This window comes from Porites lutea, chromosome 2 (assembly GCF_958299795.1).
Source record: "Porites lutea chromosome 2, jaPorLute2.1, whole genome shotgun sequence".
Classification (NCBI taxonomy): domain Eukaryota; kingdom Metazoa; phylum Cnidaria; class Anthozoa; order Scleractinia; family Poritidae; genus Porites; species Porites lutea.
The window spans coordinates 32461471-32475274 of record NC_133202.1 but is presented as its reverse complement, the minus strand read 5'-3'; the positions used below and the strand labels follow the sequence as shown (position 1 = coordinate 32475274).

Below are 13804 nucleotides of genomic sequence, written 5' to 3'. Positions count from 1 at the left end.
ACTCTTTCCAAAAAAGATTTCTGAAATGTGTCTGGAATTTTAAGTTTGGTTCAAGTCACGGTGACATCTAGATCTGTTGCTTCGAAACGTCTTTATTTGGGAAATGATTTGGCAAATGTTAAGGAAAAACTGGTTTATTTGTGATGACGTTTTTCGTACTTGGGTGGGTTTTACTCCAACTGTAATTCTTAGCTGGCACAATGCATACTAGATATCTCTTTTTCTTCCAATAATCATCAAAATGAGTTAATTGACTTGACTGTTGAGCTATCTGTTATTGTGCAGAAGGACAAAACAAAAATCAATGATCCAAGCATGATAGTTAACGTTAACCCTGCACTTTCAATTGTTATCGATTTTCCCATTACCGGACGTGTTTCGATTGTCTACATACAGCCTCCAATAGTGCGAGTCATTTAGGCTCTATTCTTTAATTTGTAGACAGTCGAGTGCCGTCACATCTATCGCTTTATATTTAATATCCTCATGGGCAAGCGGAGTTTAGACCCAGTTATTTGAATCATTTTAAAATATATGCTAGCAACAATTTGATGAATCAGAGTGCGCTAGGTAGCATCTGTAATCTTATAGGTTATGATTTGCTGAAACTATCATTTATCTTTGTCAGACAACAAGTAATTGCTTCTTCTCATGTAAGTTAAATTCAAGCTGGCTACTCCTGCCTGACTGTAATCCCTCTAACCCGCTTTAAGATGTCAACCATGCAATAAAAACTCTACTTGAGCCTCGTGATTTCGTGCTTCACGTTTGCAAGGCTACCAGAGGAACTGCGCCGAGCAAAGTTTGGAAAGAAAAGGGCATCCGGCTCGACCCATGCAATTTAACCAAGTTTCGATTCTGCGCCCGACGTGATGCAACGGCTTCCTAGAAGAGGAAGGTACATATCCGTGGGACTTCAGGTAAGTTAACCAATATCGTCCCGTTTTGATGGTAAAAACTGAAAACATTTGAAGTGTTCCATAAGAGGATTCAGTTCACTAGGGTTTCATTTCAACGTAAAACCTGAAGGTATACGTTCCTGTGGCTCATCATAGTTAGATTGATCGTAACATTCCTCATTTACCCAAGCCCGCGGTTAATCTTGTACATGTTACCGTGGAATCTCACAGTGTGAGGGGGTAGTTTGGTTAAAAGCATTGTTTTTAGTTCATTTCTGCACTTCTTCTTAACTATCTAGCCAAGATTTTATTCAATCAAAAAATGACTCCATTAGGTTAGATTTCTGGGTTTTATGAGAATTTTTGGATGATTTTTCGAAAGTTATTAGGGGATTTTTAAAATAATGGACAAAAACCACAAAGTCCACCGCCACAAACAGGTGCCTCTGAGCTCATAGCGGACAAACTGTTTTATGTATATACCTCTTCTGCCCTTATTTATTTCCTTCCCATAATCAACATCATTAACCGGCTTAAAAAACAACCAGACTGTCCCCTTAATTCGCACCCTTCTCGGAACCAGTCATCAAGTGTATGTTTGACTATCAGAGAGGGCATTTTTAATGTTATTACCGGAAAACTGTTAATGGATTTATTTTTGCATTTGAGGCAGCCCACACAACAGTTACCAAACACCTAATTGAACGTGTGGTATATCCTGTCAACTTTCCTTAAAGTCAACTGCGCGATATTTTTCCCGAACATATATATTAACAGCAAAAATAATCATTCTTTGGTTGCGTTGTTTTTCTGTTTAAAAACTTCCATTTCTGAATAATTTCTTACGCCCGTCCAGTCATAAAACAGGGTCTATAGTTCATCATGAATGATAGATCCTGTTTTATGAGTCGGGCGTAAGAAATTGTCCTGTATGACTGTGATGAAACTCTGATTCCCTGGCGTGAATCTCACGCATAAGTTGATTTTACAATTATTCTATAGGTCATACAGGAGCGCACAAGCAGTTAAACATTTTTAAAACGTTTGCATTTTGTCTGTGTTAGGTGCAAGTTGGCGAATACGACTCCATTCATAAGTGGCCAATTTATCCGCGATATACTTTCACTCTGCTTGACCAGCGAGGAGAACACAAAGACCGAAAAGACATCTCTGCCCACTTTGAGCCTCAGTGCATTTCACGGCCCTCTGCCGACCGGCAGCTGGGAAAGGGCGCTCGAAGATTTGTACTTCAAGAAGATATATGTCACGGCAGTTACTGCAAAGATAACATCGTTTATCTCAAGTTCCAAGTAGCATTAAAACAGCCGCCGTCTTGCTTTTTTAGAGTGTAAGAGGCGCCTGAATGCACCAGACTATCACTGTTGTCAACAAATTATGCAGTGATACAATAATATATGAGTCAAATGCAAGAGAATAGAACACAAGTAATTTGCATATCAGGGGCTATTCACCCAAAAAAGAGAAAGTAAAATATTATTTTTTAAATGTTAATAACGAATAGTTTATATCAAAGATGACATAAACAGACTTTAAAAAAAGAGGCTTCTTGCGGTAGAGTTCTAGCTTATAAATGAGACTTCCAGACATGCCTGAAATGAGGCAGACGAGTGAAACAAGCGAAGCGGGAGGAATGGGAAGGGGAGAAAAGACAGGCGAGTCCCGTCATCCTTTGCGCATAGTGAGCGACACGCCCTGAGTATAAGGCATTTCGATCTTAGTCGTTCCTCAAGAATAAGAAACAGGTTTTGACTATACCAGAAACTTTAATTCTTTCTGTGGTATCAAATATCAAATTTTGTCAATCCTAATAACACTTTTAGACATTCACCTAAATTATACTTCTTGTCATGCTTGGGTTGCCTGACTACACAGACTCGGTCTCCACAACGTTAACGTCACGTATATTTAACAATTATTCTTCGAAATCGAGGTAAATATTCCTAAAGCCAATATTCACCGAGATTGAAAAGAATGATTGTTTAGTATATAGACAAGAAGTGATCTCAACAAAATCAGAGAGGAAACCATTAAAAAGTACGATTTGATTGACGGATCAAATCACGGAAAAGTTTAAAAATAGATCTTTGCAGAATTTTCAAACATGGCAATCCACAAGTTTATCACTTCGCTAACAACAGCGTAATGGCTTAAATGGAACCGTTAAAAGTTTGAATTGTTTCCTTACCTGAGAAGAAAAGTGAGCTTTGTTCTGTTGACTCGCCAAGTTTATAGTCAAAAGGGTTTGTTGTGTCGTTCTTCGCATAAAGTGCTGACAAAAATGGCGGCTCGGATGCTCGAGGTAAGACGTCGTCTTCTTGTAGCATTCTTTTTCCCATTTACTTGAAACGTAGAATTTCTGTAGACATTTGCTTTCAAATTTGTTTGTCATAAATAGACCAACCATTGACATCTCGACCTTGAATGTAAACAACAAGAGCATTCGTGGCCCGCCAATTATCTCTACTTTCGAGAAACGGGCATCAAAGGCTCCAAGGCCTCCTCCGGTTCCTTAAGTGGGTTCCTCAGGGAACAGTCTTGGGACCTCTGCTATTCTTGACGTGGGTAAACGACTCAGCCTACTTATGATGCACAACTAGTCCATTGTTTGCTCAGTTTTACTCTCTAAAACTTCAGGATGACGCCAAGCTTTAAAGTGTTTTCATGTATCAATTTGATAATTGCAATCTGCGAATTTTATTCGCTTTTTTTCCTATAAAAACATGGCACCCATTCGCTTTGCGACTAACAGTAGATCTACCTTTTATCTTCCAAAAATAAAAACAAATTGTGGCAAATTTAATGTTTGATATGATGAACCTAAATTATGGAATGATATTGGTGAAGGATTCCAGAATCTAAAAAATAAAAAAATAAATAAAATAAACGGTGCCAGCTTTCCTCACTTGCAGTCAATTGCGGAGGAATTAACCAGAGAGGTGAGATCGGACGTCAGCATGTAAAGGCGCACCCCTGCTGCCACTTCAGTCCATATTTTGATCACACCTCGTCCACCCAGACCGATGACGGCACAAATCAATTAGATCATGACATCGGGGCCTACTTCCCCCACTCTTTTCGAACAATGTCACGGGTTCTTTTACGTCCCCTTCCAACTGAAATACAAGGATGAAGGAGACAAGGCCAACGGCTTAACGTCACCGCCCAATGACGCGATCATCTGAACTGAGAAAGGGGTTTCTCAGCTAGTATGATCTCACCGGTTCTTTTAAAGACCTTGGTTGATGGTCCGCCCGGGGTTTGAACTCACGACCTCCCGCTCAGCAGACCGGCGCTCTTCCAACTGAGCTAACCGGGTGGCGGTTAGCATCCAAAATTAACATCCAAATTATTAAAAATTAACTTTGCATGTTATTAGTGGTTACAGGAGCCGATAACTAATCAGCTCCTGCTCGCTATGGATCTTGACTAATGTTGGAGAGATTTTATGTTACTTTCTGGTTTTCTCCTTATATTTACGTATGTGTGTTTTAGCGACGAATTTGCTCCGTGATATACTTGATTTTTAAAGCTGAAGTAAACTATCTAGGACACCTCTCTGGGTTTATCCTTCTTTTAATGATCAATAATAAACGATGGTCACCCAACCAGATTAGCTTTGTAGTTTATTTTTAATTTCATACTATTCATGTATTCATGTATGTAACGTTGTTGTTGTTTATAATGTTTTTAGCATTAAGTTCTGGGTGTAACCGTTCTATGCGACAGCCCCTAAACGCAGGTAGACTTGGCTCGGAACAGGATCCTCCTTGAGAATTTATGGCACATAAGTTAAAAAAAAAACCACAGCCATTAAACGCAATAAACAGCCAAAAAGTGCGCATACTTCATTCGTTGTTAGGTTTGAAACCAGAATACCAATACTTGCTAAAATTATGTACACTTTAGTAGCTCCTATGAGCATAATTTACTGCTTTATCCACCTTGCGTTAAATTCCCATACAAATCCTAAACACGCCACTCTTATTTTCACCTCTGGCGTAAATAAACTACATGAAGTTCGTTTCTACGTATTAGCTACCCTAGTCCCTAGGCGCTCTCTCTTGCTCCGTTGTCCGTGCGAAGTCTGGAAAAAAACGAGCGAGGACTCTCTTGGTGACGTCACAGCTCACGGTGTAGTCTAGGATTGACCGAGCCGAAAAACGCCATGAGATTTCGCTGCCTATTACTTCGGCGGAGCGCGAAGTTAAGGATTCGCGCAGCTCAGGAATGTTTCAAAGTTGCATTCGGAGGTCCGAAGTTGCCTCCGAATGTCCCGAAGTTGTTTCGGAATTAGTTCGAGATATCTTCGAGTTCTTTGATTTATTCTTTCAGGGGAAAGAAATAATCGGTATGAGAAAGCATTACTTCTGGAAGAAATAAAGAATAAATAATTATTATTTCTGGCTTACGTGTGACCCGTCATATCAGATGAGACTCTAAATTGAGGGATTAGCCGATTGCGCCACTACGACCCAAGGTAATTTGCGATGTGAAATTAAAAAATAGTCATAAGTTATGCACGAGGTACGAGAAAGATTCGGCAGTAGGCTTTTGTCGATTGTGCTCAAAAAACGAGCATATTATGCTCCTGGCAATGCTCAAAGTTTTTGGAAATTATGCCGGAATTGTGCTCGTTTATCTGAATTATGCTCCTAGCCTTTAAATTATGCTGCTTGGTTTTTAAGCGAAATATAGGCTGAACACCGGGTAAACACAAGTGTTCGACGAGGAGGACGCTATCTTTGAGATCCCAGGCAGCTCCCTACCGAGTCATACCAATGGGGCCTGAAACCAAGGAACATGACAACGACCGAACAGGCAAACAAACAAACAAACATCGTTTATTCCACTCTTTGCAGTAAAGACTGAATTGTCAAGTGATAAAATTAACAATAGTGATACTATAATACATATAAAATGCAATGAAACTAATCTAAAAATTTAAAAGTAATAATTAAAAATAATTCGCTCTTATGGTTTTAATGTAAGGGTGTAAACGTTTCTTGGCCAGATCTAAGATTATATGGTACACTAACAGTGCGCAACGCCCATTCAGGGATAAACTTGCGACTTAGAACAAGTCGTCTTTCCTCAGGAAACTTTCTAGAAACACAATTTAGTAAGTAGAAATATATTTAGTACAAAATTACGACAATTTTTCACAACGAGGAAGGAAACAAAAGATTATGCTAACAGTGCTTTTCTTTAAAAAAAAGCTAAAAATTATGCTCGTTTTGCCAAATTATGCTTATGCTAGCACAATCGACAAATACCTATTCGAGCTATTCAGCAGGCAAGTTTGCCCTTAAAAAGCAAATGCCTCTTCGGACATGAACCACAAGGAGAAATTATAAGACGCAAAATACATAAAATCAGCCAAGATAATAGTAGGCAAAGCACAATACGATTGTCATCGACGTCTTGAAGCTGTTTGGTTAGTTTTCTTTGGAGGTAACTCAAATATTTTAACTCATTCATTGTCATTTTCGTGCACGTTGTATTAAGTTCTTTTGAAATGTTTGTTTTTAATTTATAACCTTGAACTTTTTTCCGAACCCACAGTTTCGTTAGGAATTTCCCTTTTCGTAAACATTTGTTTTTCATGGCCTCTTTTTCTTTCTTGAAAATCGAAAGATCGTCGAAGAAATCAGGACCTTCCTTCATTATCTTCTGCCACAGCGTTTGATTGAACACGTCGTATAGCAGCACGTCGGCTGAATTCCACTTTTTAATCTACTCTCTCACCTGATTCGAGATATGTTGCTTTTCCTTTTGCACCCGTTCATTAAGTTTAAAGAAAAGAATGTCCTCCATTTTCCAGCACAGTTGTCGTTTTAGCAGAACTAACGACTCGTCAAAGTATTCCATGAGCATCACAAGATCAAACTCTTGCTGCAGACAACGGATGTAATCCTGTACCACAGTCAAGTTTTCGTGGTATTCTCTATCAAGTCCAAGGTCAAATAGAGATGGATTTTTCAATAAGTTTAAGTCAACCCCCAAACCATCTAGTACTCGACTAGACCGATAAAAAGTGATATTTTGGAAAAAGCTCTCCAGTGGTGTCGTGGGGGAGCTTTGTGGCTGAAAAGTCTTTCTATATATATCATAATAATTGAAAACAGATTCTAATTGTGCGGGTGGATCTCTCAATATTGTGATGTAGCGAGTTGTTTCCTTGGGAAAAAGGAAGTACATTGGAGCCCTGTTATACCTTGCGTGATTGCACAGAATATTAGGCGCCCCATCAAATGTAGTTGCGTAACTTACTTCGAATCGAAGAGGCCAGTGAAAGCTGTCTTCCGTCGGCAATGCAAATATGAGATCTCTTTTATCGCCATATCGGTTAAAAATGTTAGTCACTGTGCTGGAGCCCGTTTTGTGTACCTTCAAAAATAAAATATTGTTTACCGGCTTGCATGGGACTGAAGTTTTCTCTGGTGCCTGGTTGCCGGTGAAGTCGTATGAACTTGTGACTGCGTTTCCCTCTGTATCATTAAACCTTTCTTGTTTAAGTCTATGACTAAGAAAGGGGAAAAACAGTCACTTAAACTGAATGGTTATTTTGTTGTCTTTCACAAAACCAGATTCAGACATTTTACTCAGAAGCAATTTAAAGATTTCCCTCTCCATTATAAAGATTCCCCGTTCCCTGTTCTTCGTTTCTCGTTCGTCGTTCCCCATTCCACCATTCGCCGTTCCTCCCTTTAAAATAGCTACGGCGCTCATGATATATCAGGCAATATGACGGGATTACACCCATACTGTTTATTGCCCCACCCGCCAACCGCGGAAGGTAACAGAGCGAATTGACTTTAAAATTCTGCTTGTTGACATGGCCCCTATTTATTTATGTGAGCTTTAATCGACGTATATTCCCTCGAGAACGTAGTGCTCTTCTAGTTAATCTTTTTCAGTTGCTTGTAATTCTATATTGTAAATTAGTTTTAGCGGAACTCTCGCGTGCGTGGAGCACCATGGGTAAGAAATTTGGTTACCTAGGCACCCGAGAAATTTTGGTAGTCACGCGACCGTACGTCCGCCCGCCTGTCCGTCCACACCACAGGTATTGTAGTCGTGCAAAACAACGGCAAAAATAAAAAGTGTGTTGCACGTGAAAATTTGTTTTTTTGCTGCTTAGATTTATTGATTTTGTTGCCGTTCTCATTGCCGTCGCTGTTTATCACGTTACACGATTCTTTATTTTTTTTTTTCAGAAGTATCTAGTTAACGAGAGCTTCGTTTTTAGCCCTGGCTAAATCTATATATTAAATCTAAGCCTAAGACATTTTCAATAATTTGTAATTAATATGATACTTTGTTGCTTAGAATCTTTGTAGCTTAGAATGTTTATTGTTACCGTGGTGTTTTCATTTCACTGTAATTATTATTCAATTTCAGCCATTAATTCATAAGTAAGGCCCGTTTCAAATGCCGTGCTACTGCCGAGCCGAACTAAATTGATCGAATTACACTTTAGCGCGGCAGTAACGCGACGTTTGAAACCAAGTCGTGCTATGCAGTAGCTCGACTTGGTTTCAAACGTCGCGCTACTGCCGTGCCGAACACAATTCATAAATTATAAATACATCACAATACATTTAAAAGTTTGCTTAACCGATTTTTGTGTGTGTGCCTTGTTTTCGGCAACAACCGTTCTATTCTACTGAATTAAATTCAACGTCTAAAACCGAGTCAGCGTGCTAGTGTCGTGCTGCAGTCGAGCTACAGGCGAGCCAGCTTAACCTGAGACAGTAACAGGCCTAATAGAATCATCGCTAATTAAACTAATTATTAATTTTTTCAATATGGTTAAAAACTTCAGCGTTTCTTTCTACTTGTAGTAGTATTTCTCAGTTTCTTTTTTTAGAAATAAATGTTTAATTTTGCTTTTGTCTCGTCTTGTCCTGCCTAGATTAGCTTAACAGCTACGTATATGCGGACTGGGGAATCTAATATTGTAAACCGTGAATTGTTGTTTAAATTACACGACATACTAATGATTTAACAGTCGGTTTCATTTGGACCGGTGCTTCCTTGCGAGTTGTAAACGCTCCTAGTAAAGGTATTAGTCGGTCCATTTGTACGAAAACGCCGTGAAAATTTCTGTTGAAATATCTAATATCATAGTAACTGTTCATACTGGTGAAAAATTTCCTGAAAAGATATTCGTGTTTCCCAGCCCAGTATCCAGGAAATCTCTATAAATTCTATACGAATATCGAGGCTGAGAACTACGAAATTGAAAAGGATAAAACTTTGTGCGTTGAGAATCTGTTTGTGGCAGTTAACTTTTTAATTAACCGTATAAAATTATCCTTCTCTCTAAGCGACAAAACTGGCCAAACACCAAATAAAATCGCACTGACTGATGCCCCAATGGCATTCTAAAACCGAAAAGTCATAAGCTATAGTTCAAGAATAATACAAGAATACTTTTTCATCCTAAAATCGGCAAAAAATAAGAATATTTAGCCTGGGCTAGAAAAAAGGCAACATTCTTATAAAAACACTGAAAACAGAGCGTACTTACCGAGGCTCCTTTATCAATGGAAAAGTCAAATTAAATTCGGCAATTCTCATGATGGACATAACAAACCCATAACTCATTACAACTGCCATTAATATTCTACAAAGGACTTGTGGTCTTAAAAACCCCATGACAATCTAAAACAGATTGCTGTCCAGAAAATCACAATGCACTGATGATGAAGTATTTAAACTGAAGGGTATTTGAGACTGATTTTAGGGCACCGAATCGATACTTTCAAAATGAAGGAAAGTTTTATTCCTTTCGTGATATCAAGAGAAAGACGCCGAAAACTGTGGAAACGAAAACTGATTGTAAAAAATGCAATGCAGTGGACAGCGTTCCGGCAGTTAACGTAAGAATTTTTAATTGACGTATTCTGTCTTGAAGCCTTTTTAACGATCAAATCGCACTTCAGTCTTTTTAAAAAGCCTCAAAAATGAAAGTTGAACAAGGGGGTATTAAGACCCAATAAGTTTTTAATAAAAGCTTTTTTCTTAAAAATTGCAAAAACGGTTTGTGACAATTTGGTTAAGTTTTCTTTCTTTCTTCTTTTTTTTTTTTAATGAAGGTTACTAGTTGAAAGCTGCGTGCAAATTTATAAGGAATTCTAATGACTGGATTTTTGATAAAGCTAATAAATTAATAAAATCAAAATTATAGGCTTGTTTTCAATCATCCATAACGACATGGCAACGATCGAAATCTTACTTTTAACCTAATACGTGTAATGTCTTATAAATATATATGTATTGTTCGTGCCAAGTTTGAGCTGAGTTGATCCCACTGAATTCAATATTAGCTGTACATGATTCGACTCATTTGCATTGTAAAAAAAATTTGCTTTGTAAAAAAAAAAAAATGTTTGAGTACTTAATATCTTGTAATTTACTACAGCGCGTCTACTAGAGCACAGCTACTACAGCACTAACAGTAATGGGCGGTGGCCTGGGACGTTTTGGGCAGTCTTACACCAAGTACTACCCCTTTTGGAAATCGAACTCCGTACGAAGTTTGTCCTGAGAATAGACGTCGTTTACGAGTTGTAGATTTGGAGTGTTTTACATCGACCACCCTACCAGCACTGCTAAAAGTTTTGCTTGAGGTACATCGTTTGAGGTACGTGGTTTACGTCGCGTTTCACTTCACGTCGAGTGCAATCAGCTGATCACGGTAAGGTAAGAGATGTTCAATAGAAATGTAATGGCCGCTTATATCCTCGTTACCTGAGCTACTGCAGCGAGCTGTGAGACTCTTGTTTATAGCAACTTCTTTCCAATCCATTTTTGTACAGGAGGTCGTGGATTCAGTAATAGGTGCTGCTCTTAAAAAGAAGACGCCATTTTTGTGGGTGACTCTATAGCTAATCGGTTACCAGAGACCCTGGGGGGCCAGAGATCTGGTTACTCTGGTGTCATATCCCATGAATCCTTATGCGCTTCGTACATGCGCAGTAGGTTCTTCTTCCCATGTGCTTACCGACCTGAAGTAAAATATTGTTGAGTTCTCCGCGTTCGTTTATGCAATTTCCTGCTACATTACAAACTACAAATTCCTGGTACATTACAAACTGGCGACGAGGATGAAGACTTAAGGTGCCAGCGATGACTACACAGCAATTTGGCACTTTGGAACCGTTAGATGGAGCTGACTTTACGGATTACAGTGAGCGCTTGAATGCCTACTTCATCGCACATAACATCGGTCAAGTTGCAGCAGACGCCAGCGAAGCAGCTAAACGAGAGGCAGACAAGAAAAAGGTCGCCGTTACAATCTCCTTGATCGGTAAAACCGCTTACAGTACGCTCAAAGATCTCTGTCTTCCTGATTTACCCGCTGATAAAACTTACGATCAGCTTACACAAATTCTGAAAGACTACTACAAACCTAAGGTACTTGAAGTTGCCGAGACTTACCGCTTCCATCACACTGTACAAAGTGAAACTGAAAGCGTAGCGGAGTATGCAAACAAGCTAAAACGCTTAGCTGTCCACTGCAATTTTGGTCCTTACCTTACAAGAGCCCTCAGAGATCAATTTGTTGGGGGAGTGAGAAGTCAGACCACTAAAAAGAAACTACTTTCAGAAGACGGGACATTCGTTCAAGCTCTCAAAGTCGCTCAGGCCGATGAACTGGCTGAGAAGGAATCTAAGTTACTCCAGGGCAACTCCGACACTTCCAGTGCTGGAATTCTGCCTGTAAATGCTGTTCACAAGAAATCTTTTTCTGCTCAAGAAAGCCAAAAGCAAACAGATCCTAAGTCAAAAATGGGAGGAAAGCAGTGTTTTCGGTGTGGCTCTCCACAACATTTGGCTGACAAGTGCAGTCATGTCGAATCTACATGTAATTACTGTGGGAAGCCTGGGCATTTGGCTAAGGCATGCTTCAAGAAAAAGAAAGAATTTGGTGGTAACAACACCACTCACCAAGTAATAGCTGCTCCAGCATCAGGAACATGTACCAAGGAGGAGCACGAGAATTCAGTCCCTTCCTGTACAGTTTATATGAAAAGTGTGAAATCTTCTGAAAATTCGTCATTTACACCGCCCTTATACAAACTTACCGTTACCATTGAAGACCAGGAAGTTCCTATGGAAGTTGATACAGGCAGTTCTGTGACATTGTTGAGTTCTGCTGATTTTATCAAAATCGGAGGACAAGTAACTACACTCAAAACCCCTACAGTGCTTTTGAAAAGCTATACGGGGGACATTATCCAGTGTCTAGGTGAGAAGGAAATGGATGTCAAAGTTGGAGACCAGGTGGGTACCCTGTTAATTCGTGTAGTTCAGGGACCATCACTACTGGGGCGGGACATGATGTCCAAGTTTACATTACCTTGGCAGAACATTTTTAGTACGATTTCAACTGCAGCTGAGGATGTAGTTCAGCAGTACTCTGATTTGTTTGACACTAGTTCAGTGGGGAAACTTAAAGGAATCCAAGTGTCATTGCGAGTAAGTGATGAAAGCCCTGTGTTTACCAAAGCACGAGTAGTACCATTTGCAATTCGGTCTAAGTACGAAAAGGCCTTGGAGAAATTGGTGGCAGAGGATATCATTGAGAAAGTAGAGCATTCCGAGTGGGCATCACCTACAGTCCCTATTGTTAAAGCAAATGGGGACCTGAGAATTTGTGGGGACTACTCTGTCACCATCAACAAATTTTCAGTCTTAGAGCAATAACCCATACCCACTCTGGAGGAACTACTGAGTACATTATCGGGGGGAAAAAAATTCACTAAGATCGACCTTTCTCAAGCTTACCATCAACTAGAGCTTACGCCAGAAAGCAGGAAATACACCACAATTAACACTCATTTGGGCTTATACCAATACAAGCGCCTGACTTTTGGAGTGAGTAGTGCTGTGTCAATCTTCCAACGCACTATAGAAAATGTCCTTAAGGACCTTCCAGGTTGCTGTGTCCGTATTGATGACATCCTTATTTCCGGAGAATCAGATGAAGTCCATTTGGAAAACCTTCATCGTGTACTAACTCGATTACAGGACTGCGGTCTTAAGCTTAACCCTGATAAATTCTTTTTCATGCTGGATAAAGTAGAGTATCTTGGTACGACCATTTCTGCTGCGGGGATTTCACCGACTGCAGAGAAAGTGCAGGCAATAAAGGATGCAGCACCTCCAACAAATGTTTCTGAATTACAGTCGTTCCTTGGATCAGCCAATTTTCTACGTAAATTTGTGCCGGATTTTGCAAAGTTGGCTTCACCTTTGTACGGATTACTTCGCAAGGAGGTACCATGGAGTTGGTCAAAACTGGAACAGGACGCTTTTGATAACATCAAGGCTGCTCTGTGCTCTGATTCGGTTTTACGTCACTATGATCCTATGGCTGAATTAGTTCTTCAGTGTGATGCTTCTTCAGTGGGTGTGGGAGCTGCATTACTGCAACCTGGACCTGATGGTACATTACAACCTGTTGCCTATGCGTCGAGGATATTGAACAATGCAGAACAAAATTACTCCCAAATTGAACGTGAGTCATTAGCAATTGTTTTTGGCGTAACCAAATATCGCCAGTACCTGTTAGGTAGACACTTCAAACTTCTAACAGATCATAAACCTTTGATTACTTTACTTGGGGAACACAAGCCCGTACCCCTGTTGGCAGCAGCAAGGATCAAAAGATGGGCATTACTTTTAGCTGCTTATGACTATACAATTGAATTCATAAGCGGCAAAGACAATGTGTTTGCAGATTTTTTGTCTAGGAAGCCTATTGAATACAAGCAGTCGGCTGCAGAACAGGTAACTGTAAATGTGATGTTTATCGAAGAAGACCAGTTTTTAAATGCGTCCGTGGTTGCTATGGAAACCATGAGAGACCCTGT

General features: G+C 39.7%; 2 protein-coding genes and 1 pseudogene across 2 annotated transcripts; 2 read left to right on the top strand and 1 right to left on the bottom strand.

Moving 5' to 3' along the window:
* Nucleotides 1-872: 872 nt before the first annotated feature.
* LOC140926073 (TNF receptor-associated factor 5-like) lies at nt 873-2251 on the top strand. Its single transcript, XM_073375872.1, has 2 exons — nt 873-920; nt 1964-2251. Exons 1-2 carry the CDS (start codon nt 873-875, stop codon nt 2249-2251), a joined length of 336 nt encoding a protein of 111 aa, XP_073231973.1.
* Nucleotides 2252-6206: 3955 nt separating this feature from the next.
* LOC140926072 (galactose-3-O-sulfotransferase 2-like) lies at nt 6207-9542 on the bottom strand (annotated as a pseudogene).
* A 1512-nt stretch (nt 9543-11054) lies between these two features.
* LOC140926070 (uncharacterized) lies at nt 11055-12635 on the top strand. The gene has a single exon (XM_073375871.1). The coding sequence runs from the start codon at nt 11055-11057 to the stop codon at nt 12633-12635; it is 1581 nt and encodes a 526-aa protein (XP_073231972.1).
* The last annotated feature ends 1169 nt before the right edge of the window (nt 12636-13804 follow it).